General features: G+C 38.8%; 1 protein-coding gene across 1 annotated transcript in view; it reads left to right on the forward strand.

Annotated features, from left to right (window-relative positions):
- The first annotated feature begins 2,957 nt into the window (after positions 1 to 2,957).
- The window catches only part of CDH6 (cadherin 6), a 125,626-nt gene continuing 108,085 nt past the window's right edge, over positions 2,958 to 20,498 (forward strand). Inside the window, exon 1 of the mRNA XM_034998864.1 lies at positions 2,958 to 3,656. Within this exon, the coding sequence (XP_034854755.1) occupies positions 3,471 to 3,656 (186 nt within the window). The 5' untranslated portion in view covers positions 2,958 to 3,470. The remainder of the gene's footprint in view (positions 3,657 to 20,498) is intronic.

Consider the following 20,498-nt stretch of genomic DNA (forward strand, 5'->3'; position numbering starts at 1 on the left):
TTAAGGTAAATTTTAGATGGAAGATTTGGATGGGTGGAAGCACATCCACTCATGCCAAGGTTCTTAATTAGGTGCATGGTTTTAAAAGTGAACCTTTTCTTCTAATCAAGAATAATTGTTGATGATCATGAAAATGTTTTTACCAGGTAATCATTGCATACAGATGTATATTATTGAAAAGAAAGTCAGAGAACTTGTAATTATTTATTTATATGCATCCCCATTATAAGGATAAGACGGCCTCTTAATCATCTGAAGAGAGATTTAGTGGAAGTTGAAAAATCCCTCATCAAAATTAATATCCTTAGTAATGGTCTAGGAAGGAGATTCTTTTTTTTTTTTTAAATTGAAACTTTGCAAGCTGTAAAGGAGAGAAGTACAAGTAATTTTGACTGAAGCATATAAAATAATGAACTAACCTAAAAGCTGATGAGATACTTCAGCTGTACTGAATTCCTAAACAAGAGACTAGGTGAAATGGGACACTTTTAGGGAGGTCTTCCAGCTCACAAGGACACGCCCCCACTGCTAGGGGACCCAGCGTGGAGGTGACCCTGCTGCCTCCCCCTGCCCCAGCTCCAGCTGATGCGTCCGGAACGCCAGATCAATCATAAAATTGGAAATGGAGCAAAAAGAGGGAGACACTCCCTTTCCACCAGGTAAGCTCAGGAGCCATCAGCAGTGCGGCTATGAAGGTCTGACTGACAGGAAGGGTTGTGATGAGAGAGAAAACCCAAGCAGAAGCGTGAGGAGGAAAAGAGTACGGGTACAAGCAGGGTGCTGGTAGCTCCTGGGGGTCTGCGTCCGGGCCTCTCCAGAGGCCTTGCAGAATTTCCACTCACATTTCATAAAAAGAGCCCACGTGATGATAGCAAAGACGCCCCCCCCACACACATTTGTTTAACTATCTCTAATTAGCTTCTGTGACTTGTCACCGTGCTTTGGTGTGCCAGAGAATGAACTGCAAACGGGACTTATGGAACACCAGGTAATCATTTAACCTTAGTAACTCTCAGTTCTTTCATCTCTGAAATTGGGATAAAGTAATTATGGATATTTGCATCCATACCAATATTAGTCATTGAAAAATTAATAATGATTGTGGCAAATGTTACTAGAGATCCTCAAAAATCACACAAAAAACCTTTTTTAGTATAAAAGTGCCATCCTTTACGTGATTCAAAGCTGCCACTGTTCAGAAGCAAATTGATTGTTTATCCATTCCTAATAAAAAGTAGTTATTTTAGCCCCTTTTGATATGTGGCTTAATGGGGTTTGAAGAACAGCACATTGCAAACAATTAGAGATTTCCTTTGTCAGATATTAACTTGTTCAATGGGTAGAACATCAACTCCACTAGTTTCCCACTTTTACCATAAAAATCAGTTAATTTGCATATCTTTCTGTAAAAGATAGTCTTAAAATGTGACATTTTTACTGGCATACTTACAAGTACATTATTACATAATATGTTACATATAAATTATATATAGTATGTATATCTTATATATATACACATACACACCTGCATACAATTTTTCCAGGAATATGTCTGCCTCCTCTGCTTATCAGTTTTATTGCCTTGGACATATTACTTAACCTATGTGATCTCTTCATCAATCTATTTCCTCTGTCCTGATGAGGAAAAATCATACCACTTGTTGGAAAAAGAATTAAATAAGTCTATGAAAGGAGTTTGTAATCAGCAGAGTACTATACAAACATAAAAAGCTAGTATTTCCAATTAATTTTATAAGAAATTCATAATCTGAGGAATGAACTATGAATCAGAAGCAGATTTCTTGCCTATCCTTTCTCCACAAGAGTTTAAATAGCTGCACGAAGAGAAAATGTTCAGTCTTTCTTTGTAAATTGGTGGCAGTTCTTCGTTAGGGGAAGATCTTTTCAAGAAAGAAATTGAGAGCCTTTCCATCTTCCATGTGTGGAACATCTGTGCTAAAACCATTCCGTGCACACTTCTTTGAAGCACTGATTGCCTAGAGGAACTACTTTGATTTTGGCTTTATTTAAATGCCTGAACTTCTATTAGTGAAACAAAAGATTTTCTAGTAAAAGCTCAGTTGGGAAGGAGACCAGCCTCCAACCAGTTTCATCACTCAGAGGCCAAAGTGGCCGGGATTTTGTTTTTAGAGCACCAGGCAATGGAAATCTCCCCATGAACTTACAGCTTACACAAACAGCTGGTTTGGGATGCTACTGACCCTGGGTGCAATCACTGTGGTAATTAGATTTAATTTTCCTAATTCAACAGTGCCTGGCTCCATCATGTCTACATCGCCTATGTACAAACCATAACTCTCTCGCTTAACACTACTTTGGCACGCTTAAGATTTTTGCAGCTAATATTAGAAATTACTTTTTTGTAACTGTAAATACAGCTATTCCAACTGCTATGTGTACCAAAGAGTTTAATTTACAGGTTATCCTACTTCGGCAACTTTCCTGAAAGATCTTAAACCGTTAGGCAGACCTTGAATATCATTACCCACCCCTCTTCTGCAAGTCTCTTGTATCCTTGTATTAACTCATTTAGAAAGATGGAATCAGCCCTAAGTCATCGGCAAGCCTGAGGGATTGGGCTTGGAGTGTTTCTGCAAGCCCAGGGAAGCACGGCTTCATGCTACAACATCTTGGGGCTGCTCACTCCGACAGAGCAACAGAGATCACAGGACTATGTAAAAACCTGTCTTCCTGGTAGGCGAGAAGGAAAGACACGTCTGAATGTGTGTCTGCTGGCGTCTGGAGAAGGCCGGTTTACGTGGTGTAGAAAAGCCACCGGTATTGTTACCTCGGGAGACCCGGTGTGTTTTATGTGTGTGCATGTTACGCGTGCTGTAACACGAAGCTGGCCGACTGGGAGCGCGACGAGGTACTGGGTCCCTGGGAATTGTAACCGCTCGGTCGGTCGGTAAAAAAGAAAAAAAGAACATCCGACTGTTGCTGATAATAGCGCGAGGTGCATTTTGACAGTACAAAGGAGGAAACAGACGGAGTCACACAAGTTCTGAGCATGTTCTAACCCCCAAAAATAAGAGAGGAAAGGGAAGGAAAGCCTGGGGCGGAGGGAGCGTTACCGGGAGCGAACTGCTCAGGACTTCAAACACAGGGCGTCTTTCTGTCCAGGGGAGGGGGCGCGCGGGGGCAGGCACTGGGCCTCTCCAACAAAGTCCTCCTCTCTTCGCTCCCTCCCACTCCATTCACTTGCAAATCAGTGTGTGCCCACACGAGCCAGCTCTCCCGAGCCCGTAACCTTCCCGTCCCGAGAGCCGCAGTTTCAGCCGCGGCAGCACAAACCGCAGAGCCCGCGACCGCAGAAGCCGACGCAGGAGCAACCCGGGCGGGTCGCAGGGTTTCCCCGGGCGCAGGAAGGCGAGCAGAGGTGGGTTCGATCTCTGTTGGCGGCGGTGGCGGTTGTGCGTGCCCTTCCCTTTTTTAATTCTGTAGCGCAGATGGAAGCCAATCAGAGAGCCCCCTCTGCCCGATGGGCGCCGCACGCCGGGGCTGGGAGGGATGCTCAGCCTGCGAGCCCGGGCCGGGGCAGGCGCGCGGGTCTGGCTGCGCAGGCGGCGCTGCCGCCGCTGCCCACGACGGGCGCCGGTTCCCGGGGAGCCTGGGCGCCGCTCCTCCGCCTTCTGGTAAGACGGTCCGCCGTGGGGCTGGGTGGGAGCTTAAGCAACGGGCCGCCGGGAAGAACTCGCTGCTTTTCTCTCGGCCGGCAGAGGCTGCCGGGGGAGCTTCGGCATTTGCAAAGTTGGCTGGTCAATTACCAAGGGCGCTGGTGCGTGCAGGACCCGCGGAGCCGTTTGGGGCTTGATTTATTTCCACCTGCCCACATCACAAGGGTCTGTGCGGGGACTGCTTTGGCTGAGTTACATTTCTTGCCTTTAGGGGGTGAAGCAGAAAATCAGGTAGCTTGAGAACTCCTGAATGCTCCCAGTAAGGAAAACTTAAGCGAAATAGATGATTTGGCTCAGAGAAGGAGCCAAAGAAAACTGTTAGCTTGCACGTTCGGGGAAATGCCTGCCGGCTCACAGAGGGAAAGAAATGCTTGGGTTGCAAGGAAAGTCCAACACTGGACTCCGAAAATGGAGCACACTGTCCAGGGAAAAAGTCATGTGGAAGACGCAGATCGCTGGTGATCTTCCACGGCTGGCCAGGCACAAATCTGGGGGATAACGCCTCCCTCAGACTGGCTGGAGAGCAGATCAAGTGTGCCTGGTCGTAGGTGTCCGATGCAGGAAAAGGGGAGCCCCCCAATGCGTTAATCCCAGCATTTAGTAAGAGGGGACATTGCTGTGTTGTGCACTGCAGCAGTTGCAGAGCTGGGATTACTTCTTCTGTAGTTGGATATTCTTCTGCCAAGAGTTATCGGAGATCTTGAGATGGAGGATGCCGGAGAGGTCAGCATAGTGCTGAGAAGTGTTTTCACTGCTGCAATAAAATCCATATTTTATGGGGAGTTATATGCAGGTCCTTGTTAGTGCAAAGGGCTGTTCACCTGAGTTAACTACTGAGAAAATTCAAGTACCAAGAAGTTTAATCATCTAGAATAGCCACACATTTCTCTCTCCCTCTTTTATTTTTTTGTTTTGTTTTGGTTTTTTTGGTAAAGCCATTTTAATTATAATATTCACACTATAGAAGTATATCATCCTGTGTCTCCACCAATCTTCACTTTCACTTACTGAAGCACATAATGTGAGAAAGAAGAGATTTTTCTCCTTCAAGAATATTGCTGGAGTGGCTGGTGTGTACTCGAACGGCTGTTCCAGAGGGGTACACACACAAAAATATGGGCTTTCTGATTGTTTATTATCCAGGGGGGATAAAAAAAACTCTTCTCTGTGTCGGAAGAGGAACACAGAGATGTACCTAGAAAATGTACAACTCTTCTCAGAATGAATAACAACTAGGCTTATACAAATGGTAGCCAAGGATTGCTTATCTCCTTTTTTTTCCTCTTGCTGCCACCTTTACCTGAAAAGGAAAACCTTTAGGATTCTACTTTAGGAGGAAAATAAAGTCTTCCAGTTTAGCTTGAGTGTCATCCTTTGTGTAATAGCACTTGCATGGCTCTGTGTTTGCTATTTTAGAGATCTGGAAAATAAGTTGTGTGAAGAAAGGGGATATGATCAAGCAGATGTCTTCATTATGTCAAAAGGAAGAGGGCAAAGTTTATGCCAGAGGCCAGATTTTCAATGCAGAGCTCAGAAACTTAAAAGAAATCCAACAATTTACTGGAAAATACAATTGCACAGGATTGTATCTCACCCCCTTTTGTTCTTTGGTATGTTCTAATAAAAAGGTACTGGGGGAAATAAAAGGCGTATCTTTTTCTACCTATTTTGATGGTTCACGGCATACTTTTGAAGCAGAGGAACCAATTTCTTCAGAAAAACATGAGAGGCAACAGCACATTTTTGAAGGAAAATGGCAATGGTTTAGTTCTACTGTACTTGTCTAAAATTATCTTTTCCTGCCCTTATAAGTGACAAACTGGATTCTCTATAGGGACTTTTAGGCCCTTTATTTCTGGCTTTTACATCAATTTATTGCAATTACATTTCTTAATGCTAACTTCGCAAAGATAATGTATAGAAACAAAACCATTTTCTACCAAGTTGCCTACTATCAGAAAACGTGCACCTTACCTCCTCCACCCACCATTTCCATCAGCTTTGCAAGTAAAAACTCACTTTAAGGCACTCTTCATTTTTTAAGAAAAAAAGTCTATCTCACAAAATACTGTTCTGAGAAATTTGAAACAGTAAAAATTTCTAGAAAGCACAACTACAGTTCCAGGACATCAAAAAAAAAACACTTCTGTATGGCAAATGTATCAATAAGTTGGAACAACAAGTTCTGAATATCTAATTAAATCTAACTGAGTGTCCCTAATAGGGATGTTAAAAAGAAATAAAATGTGATAAATATTCTGAAAAACCATGTCTCTTCCTAAGGAGGTGAAACGTGTGGTCCCCCCTTCTGGCCCTTACTTGCTTTGCAGTCATGAATGCCAACTTACTAAGGCTGCATCCTTTGAACTATGGAAACTTTTTTTTAGTTGGAAGGGACCTCTAGTGGGTCACTCCATGCATTTCCCCCTGTAGTTCAGTTGCATCATGGATTTTGTTAGCTAAGATAATACATCCATAGCAGCTTTTTCTTCATAGATGAGTTAATGTCCTCCAAGTACTAGCTTGACATTTCTGCCAGGTTAAAATCATTATTTTTGCTATCATGTGTACGGTTCCTCTAATTTAAGGAACTCAGGAGCATTTGCACAGTTTTCTCGGTATCTAAACTTTGGGTAACTTTCCTATAATTCCAAATGAAAGCATTAGCCAATTAATAAAGAATTCACACCATCAATACAAGATTTTCCTTATTTCTGACCTTGCCAAGACCGTACTTCCCTCCTTCAAATTTATCCAGTAATTATTATAGTTATGACTCAAAAAGTTCCATGCAAAGAACCCCTCCCCACTAAAGAAATACTTGCTGGAAAAAAATTTAATTAGCCTTTCAGAGATCCATAAGCATTCACAAGCATATTGAACTAAGGCTTCTAAATTAAAGAAATCCCCCATTCAAATAAGCATATATTAAAAGTCCAAATTTTGTTTGGATGCATGTATCACCCTTATTCTGTGAGTTGTTTTTATTTCTCTCTTTGATGTATCACAACAGATTTTAAGTAACTTACTCCTTAAAAAACTCTGCCTGGGACTTAAAGTAAGTTCTCTAGGGGTGAATCACCCTCTTCTGCTGACAGTCTGCAGGTTTCAACTTCCAATTTAAAAATCTGTTCTAAAGTTTGAAATGTGTTCCAAATGAGATAACATCCAGCAGAAGCCAGTTGCCTTATGCTGCTTGCTTAGTCATGGCAGCCCATTCTTTGGGGTTGATCAGAATTAGGGTCTTGCTTATAAAAATAACGAACAGTGACTCAGTCTGAATTGCATTTTTTAATAGTGTTTCAGCCTAGCTAGTGTCTACTGAGCTTACCTTATTTGCCTCACAAAAAGGTGAAAATGTAGATAATCAAATCTTCTCTGGTATAAATTTTTTTTCTGAGTAATAATCCTAAATACAAAGACTCAAGAACATCATGCTAATAGGGAAACTGCTGAAAGAAAAAAGTAAAACTCACAAAGAGAGAGAGAGAGAACAAGCACCTAGTTGTGACACTGTTCCAGTAAAAGTAGAGAAAAAAATACAGAAATTCAGGTTTGTTTTATTTCTCTTTTTGTTCTCCAATGGGATTTTTATTTTACTTTGAAGATAGATGAGGTTGAGGCACTTGCCTGGATCTCAACAGTAATATTTTTGTTTGAGCTTTCCTCTTATGGAGATTAACTGGCCTACATTTTAAAAGTCCTATTCCTAAGGAATGCTCCCTTTTTCAAAGCAGTCATATGAGAATCTTCAGGTTCTTCCTAATTAACTGTAGAGCCAAGTGTATACAGTCTTCATAACCCCATCACTCACAAAGTAGGAAGATAAGAGGGGAAAATTCGTACAAATAACCATTCAAAAAGCTGGTGCATCTTTATTACTACAAAAGTAAAATGGACTAAAGCTCTTTAAGCCAAAATGATTGGGTCAGAGGGGACCAGAAACAGCCAGGATCTAGTTGTTCAAGGCTGTACTATCCAGGAAATTTTTAACTCTTCCAACACAGAAAACCCACTAAAAAAAAGAATGCTCTCAACACACATGCATAAATGTAAACTAGACACACACAGAGGGCGCTGTGCCTGCCATCACCACAGATTCCAGATTATTTTACCTTGTTTCATCCGTTCAATATCTTTATACTAACACTGTTGGGTGCTTATTTCCTCCTATTAATCAGATCACCTTGCTGAGATTTATAAGAGGAAGAGTTTAATTAAGGCCAGAATGTTACTATTAAATTTGATGTTCAGTATAAATGGGCAGCATGGGTACCAAGCTTCTCCCACCATATTCAGTGATACCTTGTAGAAGAGAGCATCTTATGAAGATGGGGAGTATAAAGCTAGCCACCACCAGGTATGATTTGACTTCATAGTTCATCACTTGAAAGAACAGTGTGTTTTTTTCTTTCTATAATTTCCTAAATTGGTAGATCTACCCAAAAGATGTTCAGGAGACCTAATAAGTTATAGGAATAGAAAACAGTAAGCAAAAATAAATTGAGGAGGTGTACAAGTGAAAAGAGATGAGGAGGTGAATTTTTACATAAAAAGGAAACATAAGAATAGAAATAGAATCAAAATTGCTGATTTCACACAGTGTGCATTTTCCACTTTATAAATACTGCTACTATTAAATACAACTTTATAAACACATCATTAACATGTTTATAAACACTATACTTCTCAAAAAAATAAAAAAATGAACACTATACTGCTCTATCATGGAATGTAAATTTGAAAATTATCCTTAAAAAAATCACCACCTAAAGGAAATGATCCTGCAGGGATCATAAAATAACCAAAGTAGGTTTTTTTAAAAAGTGATCTAAAATATCAGGAGAATCAAAGAAAGAGGTTTTCTTAGTGCTTTGAAGAACATTAACTCTTTTCCTTCTCCTTACTGTCTTGCAAGCTAAGTAGATTTTATACTAACACTGTTGGGTGCTTATTTCCTCTATTAATCAGATCACCTGATTAAATAGATCACTGTGATCTTCTGACAATTGCAAACCAAAGTGTATAATAGTGATACACATCATATATAAGTCACCCATTTGGATTCTATATGTGGTATAGCATGATGAAAGACTAACTAGCAAGACAGTCCACCCCCAGGCCATACTGCCTGTTAACAAGTATATCATACATATACACATATGTATATATATACATATGTATATGACAACCAAGATAAAAAATTCTGACCATTAGGTTCAGAATTTTTATACATTCAAAAAATAATGATAATTATAAAGTAAATGATAATAAACCTTTAATGAGCTATTCTACATTTTACATGCTGTTCTAAGTATTTTACATGTATTCTGTATAGTAATAATTATACACTAAGTCAAAAGGAAAATGCTATACCTATATCCTTTTTATTTAGCCCTTTTTTGGTTTGAATTTCCAGGGAATTCCTGCTTGAGCTAAGCACTTAATGAATGTGCTGTTTACCAACACTTATGATATCTTAGAATTTAAAGCGTGACACTCTGAGAAATACATAGCAGAAGAAGGCATGGGAATGACTTGATTATTTTGACCGAAGCAATGCAGATTTTAAGGCTGAGGAAAATGTTTGTAGGTTATTCATTTTTGAAAAACTACTTGCAAACATGCCATTACAGTTTATAATTGTAGTAAAGAGTATTATGTGAGCCATTTGAGCATAATGGTACTTTTTATAAGAGAATAAATGATCTTCTCCTGCCTTCAGAGATAGCCTCATGTTGGAGGAGTATTTGAGGAAGGTAACTAAAAATGACAACTATTCATTTCATTGACAGGGGTAGCCCACCTGCACAGTAGCCTCTGAAGGTGCAAGTCCTTTCTCAGTGCATTTGATATGCTCACTCTATACGTAGCATTTAGGACTGTGGGTAGAGTTGAGTAAGGTCATATTTATTTCCCCTCCTTATCTGATGAGTAAAAATAATTATTTTCTTCTATCTATGACCACAATTTTGTTATTTCATTACCACCACAGTTCAATATTTGTCTGAATGACGTCTTTGCCCAGTAAATTTCCAACCAAAAAATGTGGGTGGATGTCTGGGGAGCACAGGTGGTTGGATGCCTGACTCTTGGTTTCAGCTCAGGTCGTGATCTCAGGGTTGTGAGATCAAGCCCTCTGTCCGGGTCCATGCTCAGCAAGGAGTCTGCTGGAGATTCTCTCTCCCTCTCCCTCTGCCCCTCCCGCTTGTGCTCTCTCTCCCTGTCTCTCTCTAATATAAATAAATAAATCTTAAAAAAAAAAAATTGGGGTGGCGGTAGAAGACATCCTATTAACAATACAGTAGTATTATATATGGTTGACACTGATGAGCCATTCTCTATTCTTTCTATTGCCAATACTCAGAAAGTCATGTAGTTAATCCAGCTTTCATAAACAGTGTGATAATTACAAATAAAATCAGACAATGTGAGACATAGACAGGAGCTCAGAAATGGCTTTACCCAACACCCATCATTTACATTTGAGATACCTGATGACCAGAGAGGTTAATGAGTTGTCTCCATCTCTCTCTTTTGTAACTTCTAGTTGTTGGGCCAATATTGCTTTTTATCATCTCCACTTAATTATGGCATTACAAATTAAAGAGGAGGGGTGCCTGGGTGGCTCAGTCATTAAGCGTCTGCCTTCGGCTCAGGTCATGATCACAGGGTCCTGGGATCGAGCCCCGCATCGGGCTCCCTGCTCGGGGGAAGCCTGCTTCTCCCTCTCCCACTCCCTCTGCTTGTGTTCCCTCTCTCGCTGTGTTTCTCTCTGTCAAATAAATAAATAAAATCCTAAAAAAAAATTAAAGAGGAATTTTAAATCTATAACATTATTATTTATGAGTATGCTGTGAAGGAGCTGACATGCAAATTTATGGAGAAAATAAGGATTTCAACTTTTTTAGAAATTTCATGTATTCGTACCATTTTGTAAAGCTCCTATTGTAAAGAAGAATTAAAATTTTCCTTCAAACTTTTGACCACTATTTGGGGGCACATTATAAAATTTAGGTTATTATTTTATTTTTAATGGCTTGATCGTCATTTTAAGTGAGCTTTAATCTAAGTCAGTGATTCTCCAGACTATTCAAGTGTTCATCTTTGAAAAAAATAGTTTATTGGTCAGTGATCGGATATGAAAAATTATGACAACCTATTGTGTTTTTTATAAATCCAATTTATTTAATCTAAGTACCCAGTGACCTTCCCATTTTTTTGGAGTTAAAATGTCAATTCTTTCATGAAAGTGTATGGATAGATTATGTTGGGGTTTTTTTTCCCCTTAGCAAAATTAAAATCTGGCGAGCAACCCAATGTCAACTCTACCCCCTTAAGAAAGAAAGAAAGAAACTGTTGATGTTCCATGAAATCCAAAAGTCTGAGGACCACTGGGTTAGATAATGAATAACATCATGTTGAAAATGACCAGGGCGCCTGGGTGGCTCAGTCATGGGGCGTCTGCCTTCGGCTCAGGTCATGATCACAGGGTCCTGGGATCGAGCCCTGCATCAGGCTCCCTACTCTGCGGGAAGCCTGCTTCTCCCTCTCCCACTCCCCCTGCTTGTGTTCCCTCTCTCGCTGTGTCTCTCTCTGTCAAATAAATAAATAAAATCTTAAAAAAAAAGAAAAAGAAAAATGGTTGACCTACTTCTCTTCCTTATTTGGATGAATAAAAAGTAAAGGGAAATTATAATGATATTTAAAAGCCAAACAGATTGCCAAAAAGACAAACTAAATAAAAGTCATTCAATCAAAAGGTATCCCTGGATCCCTTAATTAAACCTTATAGAGATTAATACTGTTTGCAATACTAATACAGTCTTTGACTACATTAACAAGTCCTCCAAAAGTGTGACACATGGCCAGAATGTGTCATCAACAATGAATTTGCCTACTGGATTACATAATGGATTATTCAGTAGAAAACAAAAAGTTTTAAATTTATATCTAATATAACTTAAAACCCAGCTCAATTTAACTGTTCACATTATAAAACAGTATCTTTTTTTTTCCATAAAAGTGAACTTTACATAATTGTGGACAAACACAAATTTTCTAAGGTCCTACATTGTATTTTAAGGTTTGCATTTTTACTTCAAAAAGCAATTGCCTTCTAGCTTATGGTGTAGATTTCAGTCATGAAAATGAGCTTATCATATTTTTAGCTGCAAAGCTTAAACCTCTTTTGCAGGATTAAAAAAAAAAGAGAGAGAGTTTCATTAATCTACTATCATCCATTTTATAAAATGTCCGAAACTGCTCAATTTCACATTCAACTAAAATATTCTAAGCTCTCCTTAGCAACAGGTTCTAATTTAACACAGATCAAAATGGTGTGGTCAGACTAAGTAATCACCAATGCAAAATGATAAAATCCACCAAGACTGGAATATGACTGCTGAATCCTAATTTGAACGAAGTCGAGCTACTGTATCTCCCAATGATTATTATCATATTAAACTACTTGTTTAAAAGTATCTAGTTGGGATTTTGTCAGTGTTTCATAAAGAATTAATTCTATAATGGAGGCCTTATGGTAAATTTCGGTGCCACAGTTTCACTCTCTGACTCATATCTGCCTTTTTACCAAAAAAATATTTGGGCAGGTCCTAATTAAAACAGCAGAATCAAGGGGTCAATTACTGATTAGTGTCATCAAGAGGAGGTGATCCTATGCTTCCAGATCCAGAAGGTACTAACTCTGCAGGAAGTTTTGCATTCAGAGAAAGTATATTTACCTGTAGGTCAACTACCTTTGAAATAAGTACAGGCATGTCCAAATACGGATTTCATATTTAAAAATTTTGTCTCACGATACCTGCTTTTCTTCCTCAAGTTTGCTTTTAATTCTCAGATGCCACATTCCAAAATATCTTTCCAAATAGCACCATGGTTTGTTTTTCTTAAAAACTCTCCCCACTGAATTTAAATGTGTGTGTACTTTGTGTTCTAAAAAACAATAGAATTAAATTAAAGAGATAACCACAGTAGAGGGAAGGACACTGCAAGATGTCTGGTGAGCGTGTGAATAACTGCTTTCTCACCAAACAGAACACTAAATAGAACTGTTACTTTAAGATATGAAGGTGAAAGCTACAGAAAAGTAAAATGCTCTCAAGCAATGGAGTTTAATGTGATATAATGAAAGATTTTTATATAGTGGACAGAGAGGGGAGAAATAATTGAAACCCTATGCTGGATTAATTGGGCTCTGAAGAACAAGAAGTTTGCTTTGCACCCTAAATGTTCTGAACATTTATAGAGCATATGTTTGCTTCCCAATTTGTCACTAAATTAAAATGGATTTTCAAAAGGCTTATTTTTTTCTTTTTTTCTCTACATGACAATCATCATGGTTAGTTAGAGAAATTAATCACAGAAAACAAGAGCCAAACTTGCCGTGTTTTGTAATTGAGAAATATACACTAATATCCATAATGTTATTAAAAAAGATTTTAAAGCAAGGAGTGAAATTTAGGCTGTCTGTTAAACTCAACAATCCAAAGCAGCAGCTGTGAGACTCCAACTGCTCAAAAGATACTGTGCTTGTCAAATACTTGCCAATTTAGGTTTTACCTAATTGACAAGTGCTCCTAAAAACAATGCCAAGACTTTTAGAAAATTCCTTACTTGATTCTCTGCACAGCAAAAGCCCACCTGATCCATGTATAAAATGCAGTATGGAATAGATAAATCCAGGCTGGGGAGAATGGAGAAATAGTTTTAAAATACCACTTCTCCATCTCCAGATCGCAGTTTTAAGATGAAAGCATCACTAGCAAATATAAGCACATAGTGAGGGCTCAATAAATGCTTACTGGGTGAAATTCTCAGACAAGCTGCCAAAGATTCTCTTAAATAAATATTTTCCCAATTTATTTCCTTTTCATGTTCATTCACACCAGTGAAAAAAATATAACTTTTCCATGCCATGCTAATCATTTTTAATAATTCTGACTCCCATACAAGGAGCCGATTTCAAAGGAAACCCTTTCCCTGGTGTCCCAAGAGCTAGAGGGACTAAGCATGTAAACAGAGCTGCCCAGCTTCAAACTCGGGCCACCAGACCTCTTCTTCCCTCAGGCAGACTTTTTATTAAACTTGGTATGAAACAATGTTGCCTGGAGCCTGATTAACAATTTATGCCTTCCTAAACAGATTAGCAAGAAGTCTGTCATTTTTATTTTTTAATTCTTAATTTTTTGGAAACAGGAAGTTCCTGAGTTTACACTTCCAATATATTTTAGGAATTCAAGCATAAACTAAACATTGTTCTTCTGAGATTTTTTTCTTTTACAGTTTTAGCAACTGTGCATGTTACTATATGTTTTCTCTGATAAATAAAGCAATTCCTTTTTTGCTAAGTGAGTAACTTTTTTCACCTCTCATTCAAGTCTATCCTGTATGTTCTTTTAAAAATATTGTGAAATAAGAAAATAAGAAAGATGACTGGGAAAACTGAGTAGGGTAACAATAAAAGCTAACACTTAGAGAGCACTTACAATATTCTAGGCACCATTTTAAGTGTCTTACAGGAATGCTCTGATGTAAATTCTGTCAATCCTCCTGATTTTAAAGACTGGAAAACAGAGCAGTTAAGGAACTTGCCCAAGGTCACACAGCTAGTACAGCTGACCCTTGAATAACACAAGGGTTAGGGGCACCATCCCCCACAGAGTTGAAAATCTGTGTATAACTTTCAAGTCCCCCAAAACTTAACTACTAATAGCCTACTGTTGACCCACTAATAACATAAAGAGTCGATTAGCACATATTTTGTATGTGTTATATACTGTATTCTTACAATAAAGTAAGCTAGAGAAAAGAATATGTTATTAAGAAAATTATAAGGAAGAAAAAATACATTCACAGTGCTGTACACCATTTATCAAAAAAAAAAAAAAAAAAAAAATCCAGGGGCGCCTGGGTGGCTCAGTTCGTTAAGCGACTGCCTTCGGCTCAGGTCATGATCCTGGAGTCCCGGGATCGAGTCCCGCATCGGGCTCCCTGCTCGGCGGGGAGCCTGCTTCTCCCTCTGACCCTCCCCCCCTCTCATGTGCTCGCTCTGTCTCAAATAAATAAATAAAATCTTTAAAAAAAAAAAATCCACACTTAAGTGGACCCACACAGTTCAAAGTTGTTCAATGGTCAGCTGTACCTGTCAGAGCTAAAGTTAAATCCAGTTTTGATGGCCAATACTCTTTTTTTTTTTTTTTTAAGATTTTATTTATTTATTTGACAGAGAGAGACACAGCGAGAGAGGGAACACAAGCTGGGGGAGTGGGAGAGGGAGAAGCAGGCTTCCCACCGAGCAGGGAGCCCGATGCGGGGCTCGATCCCAGGATCCTGAGATCATGACCTGAGCCGAAGGCAGACGCTTAACGGCTGAGCCACCCAGGCGCCCCTGATGGCCAATTCTCTTAACTACTGAACTCTTGTGCCTTTTATGTTTAATATATACATATGTATATACATGTATATATACTCAAATAGATGATAGACAGATATAGATAGGTAGGTAGATAGATTCAAATGTATGTATCACAAATCCAAAAAATAATGTCAGAAGTGTGGGGATATACAATGTATATATGTAACGTACACCATTTCTCAGGATTCAGAACTATAACTAGAAAGAAAACAAGAAAACACATCTTTCCTTTTCATCCCTCAATGAATATATCAGTATATTTACATAACAATGATCAATTAATGATAGCCCAAAACAGCAGATATCACCAGCCCCATGAAAGCCTTTTAATTTTAGGCCTGGCTATTCACTTTGAGTCCGTCTTGCAATCACTTAATGCTGGTCCCAAAGGGACCCCGGCAAGAGTATTTGGGAGGTTCAGATTCATCATTCATTAATTTATTCATTCTGTAATATTTACTGAAGGCCTCCTGTGTCCAATGCAGGAAGGAGAGACAGTGGATGATAAGACAAACATGCACTAGCCACTTGGAGGAAACAGATGCTTTCTTCATACTCTATACCAGATAAATCCTATATGGACTAAAGATTTAGGAGTGTAAAACTGTAACTTTACTAACCAACAATTAGGTAAACCTCTATTTACAATGTTGAGAGAGTAATAGAACTGCTAAATATGAAGCCAGAACTTAAAAACAAAGTGAAGGAAGACAGCATCATTAGAATGCATGCTCTATTAATGGTAGGCCAATAGTACCAGCTTGGTAGATAATGAATAGGACATTCAGAGTTGATTATGTATTGCCTTCTCCCCAATTACATCTTATATGAATATAGAAATCAGCCTTCAATTTCAGGTTACATTATGATTTGTGGGGTCTCTATTCATTTTTTAGGTTTGGCTTTTGATCTTCCACCCCAGCTCAGAAACAACCACACATCCAAAACCATTCATATCAAAAGCTTATCAGAGTTTTATTATTGATAGTATGCCTCAGAATACATTCATGGTGTTTCTTCCAACCATCCCTACAATTTCACCAATGAGTTTGCTGTACAGCATAAAGCCTTAGATATATTGACCAGTAGAAATGCATTTGGCAAGAAATCACTTTACCCAAGAAGACTAGCTGAAATTAAGGTTCAGGCGACAGAATTTCAATTCAACTCAATAAGCATTTAATGAACACTTTTTGTGCAAGGCATTGTGGCAAGTGCCATGGGTAACACCATGCTTTGATGTTAGGTTGGTTCCAGTATGTATTTAATATAAAATATGACTGCTCAAAACTGCCATTTTAGAAACTTATTTAATGAACAGATAGGTGTTCTGTCAGGATTGAGTCTTTTAGTCATGAAACAGATGAGGATCTCCCTTTGCTAAATGGTCGTACTAATATTCAGCTGGTGTGCACCAGAACAGCTGTTCTGATTGCTTACCTCTGGCAGCCCCACTCATCTTCACCTGGCCAAATCTTATTGGATATTCAGGAAAAAGGGCAAGAGTCTATTTCTCCAAGAAGCTTTCTCTGACCTTCACTCACCTGTCCTGCTTTCAGCTGAGATTTCTCACCACACGCTTCTGTAATAGCTCTTACTTAACCTCAATGCAACTGTGAACACATCTTTCCAAAAGTCTCTGCATGATCACCTAAGTCTCACCTATAAGCATCACCTGTGAGCATCTGGAGAATGAGGCCTCTGGCTCTTACTTTTACCACTAAGGCCGAGCGCTGTTTTTGACATATGGAAAGAACACATTATTCTGGACTACATTTATGTGTTTTGTATTATTCATGTTGGATGTTCGTTTTCTTTACTTATAATCAGATTTCCTTTGGACACATTGTGGGAATACACTTAAGAAGCAAGAAAGTCTGTGCTAGCCTTCCAGACTGTCCAGACCAAAAGGGTACACCCAATGGAAGGGTGATATCCCTAGGACAACCTTGGTGACTTGGGCCAAATATCTGAAACAGTTACAGACCCTGTAACTGGTGGGTCTCCTAATACAACACTTGAGTTTTTTTATTTAGGATGTTTTATTATCTAAAAGTTGACATTTGTTTGGTCACTCTACACCAAGGCATAGAATTGTTTACAGTTTTTATTTATGTGTTCCAGTTGAAAACTGTGGCTGTATATTTTCTCTCTTTTGTGTAGGGTAGTCTGATAAACCCTGATTATCTTTTGGCTTATAATCACCCATAGTAGTACATCAAACTGAATCTACAAAACAATCTGTGGAACATTCTTGTGTACATGTTTTGTGAGCAAAATAATTTTTCCCCTAAATTTCTACCCTGGAAATGTGTCTTGAGGTTCTATAAGGAAGTTTAATACAAGATTCTACATACCTTGTTATAACCTTGAACATGGCTGTACAAAATAGATTGAATTAAATTCAACTGATTATGTAGTCCTGTTTCATTCCTTAAGTGGCAGTCAATGCATGCAATAGAATCTTCATGAATATTGCTTGGCAATGAAATATGCACTCAGCCCAGCTCTCTATCTGAGCATGCCAAATGTTTTGTAAAGTTGTGAGATGAAGTGGGAGAGGTTTGATGTTCTTTATACTTCCCCTTTTCATGTGATATCCATCAGCCTGAAGTCAAAGGTACACAGAGAATTTTAAACTTACGAATCAATACAATAGTTTGTTTTATAAGTGGATTTTCTAGACTTGAATAGGTATGGTGGTATATCCTATCAAATTTTTCTATTACATCTCACCACTATGGGACATTGTAACTTCTGAGGAAAAGGAGTAGAAACTAAGGGTTCCCAAGATTCTTCTCTGCCTCTCAACTATTCTCTTGATTAATACTTTTGAATCAGTAACATCACTCATTAACACAAGTAATCTAAACTGCTTAGGGGAAGTCCTCTCCCACACACACATCCCCAACTTGAGAATGGTTAAGTAGAGAATTAAAGGATTTTCAGGAGTGATTAAGCTAGTGGGGGTAAAGGGGAAGCCAATAAGTAAGCCTATTAACAGAGGAAAGGCGATCAGAAAAGCAAGATATAGTAATTCATGTTCAGCATCCTAAAGATCTGATTACTTCATACTCTTTCTCACTAAGTGTTTTCAGCCTGTGTTAGGATGCTTTGGCTTATGGGTAAGAGTATGTCCCATTTCAAACTGCATTAAGAAATAAATAAAATTATATTTCACATGACAGTCCATAGGAAAGCAGGCTTCAAGTCACTCACACACATAAGTGATGTGATCAAAAACTCAGGATCTTTCTGTCTCTCCATCCCCCCACCTTGGGCATCAAAATCACTCAACCAGAGATTTCTCTCAGACTTTAACATGGTTACCAGTGACAAGTGGGGCCACATACTTCCTTATTCTTGTGTAGCAGAAGACAGAGAAACCTCTCTCACAATCAAGAATTAAGGGCAATACCCTTCAGTCTGATAGTCTGATTAAGAGGTCATGCAACCACTCTTAATACATTATTAATTGCTTGGAAATCCCATGTGCTAATGGGCTTTTTAGACTAAAGATCCATTCTTGGGATCAGCTTCCCTTGATTCATGTACTGTATTATATAAGTGAGGGCTTCAATGGGATTCAGTTTCATAAACTATAGCTTTATAGGTAATAAGACCAAAACCCACCTATTCCATGAAGTGAGGGTTACCTGCAAAATGGCAATTAGAGCGATACTTAAGCCGTCTGGATGACCTCTATTCCTATCTCATTTTACTCTGCGCATGAAGCAGGTTTTTGGTGTGTTTTGGGAATAAACTGACTAGAAATTCATCACTGTCCAAAAAGAAAATTTTTTTTTCATCTAGCCATTTGAGGCTTAACTAGCTGGAAGAAAAATATAATTTCATTTTGTTCTCATAGTCTCATTTAGAAAATAATCTTAAGAGATTCAAAGGACACCATGCCATGTGAGCACTTTCCTTGCTCTCATGGGGCTTGGCTTGGACTAACTTTTCTAGCATGTTCTGAAGTGTTTTCTAAAGCAGTATTTTTGCCATTAGCACTGTCCTAACCACTGGAGCTTTAAGAAGACTTTAAAAAGTGATGTTTAAAAATAACATCACAAAATAATTTTCTTTTCTCTTTATTGCTAAAAATAACCTGAATCTTTTCTTAAGAACCTTTTTTTTAGGTTTTATTTGAAAGGCAAATAAGCTGAAATGCAGATGTTTATCTAAATCCAACTCAAAACAGTAAAAAATAATTACAAAACATAAAATGAAAACCCAACAGAGTTCTGCCCCTGTTGTCTGAGTAATTTTAGGCAAAAGTAAGGTTTCGGATTTTTTTTTTTTTACAAATGCATTAATGTGGATGTTCCTAAGACATCCTGTAATAAAGTCTAAAGTCTAAAATCTTAAATTTTTTTCCTAATCTTATTTGTATTCCCTTAGAGCTGACCTTGCCATAGTGTGAGTTCACCTATCTGCAAATGTTTAACTATAACAAAGATGCTCACTCTTTTTTTTTCCTAGTCAAGTTGGGGGCAGAATTAAGGAACCAAGACCATGAAAGCTTAGTATTTAATTAGGAGATGAGTAATATAGAAAATTGAGGAAAGGGGGCATCTTTATCATTGAACTCCTAAACTGTCCTACTTTTGTATAACAAAGGGAGTCCCAGGTTGACTGGCAGATGACCCTGTTGGACATTTCTCCTAGTGCAGTTCCCTCCAATAAAATGAGGAAAATGGTAGTTTCAACTTCATAAGGGTGTTGTGAGAAGTTACCAAGACAATGCTGAAAAGAACTTTAGCAGAGTGGCCAGCGTGTAGAAAGCACCCCGCATGTGTTAGGTGTTTCTGTTGCTGTTACTATTGTTGTTACCATTATTTCTTCCAAATTTTCAATCCAACTGAGGTTTTGGGGGTATTTTTAACATGCTGCAAGCTATTTTTTTTTTAATTTCACTGATTGGAATGAAGCACATTTTTTATGTCACAAATGTAATGTGCCACTGGGGGCAATACGCCCATAATCCTACTCACGGAACCGTGTTTTGGCTGACACAGTGAATGTGCCAAAAGTGGCTTAAATTCAGAATTTCCTCAGAGCCTCTTCAGCATTGTTCCCCAGAAAATCTGCATCCTGAGCTGGGCTCCTCATCTGGGGCTTGCAAAGGTGTGAACCAACTGGCCAAAATGAAGTAAAAAATGATAGATGCGAATTCTCTCGAGCACTTTGCTAGCCCTGGCCTGTGGCTATTCCTCCAACCTGTTGGCCAGCCTGCCCTTGTCCACGTGGTAGTGGTTGGAGCAAAGCAAGGGCATCAGCAACACACGGCCCACGCGAATGCACGGACGCCGGCTTGTGCACGCGCGTACGTACACACACACACACGGACGCCGGCTCGTGCA

Source organism: Mirounga leonina, unplaced genomic scaffold (assembly GCF_011800145.1).
Source record: "Mirounga leonina isolate KUSES-001 unplaced genomic scaffold, KU_Mleo_1.0 Mir_95, whole genome shotgun sequence".
In the NCBI taxonomy this organism is placed as follows: Eukaryota; Metazoa; Chordata; class Mammalia; order Carnivora; family Phocidae; genus Mirounga; species Mirounga leonina.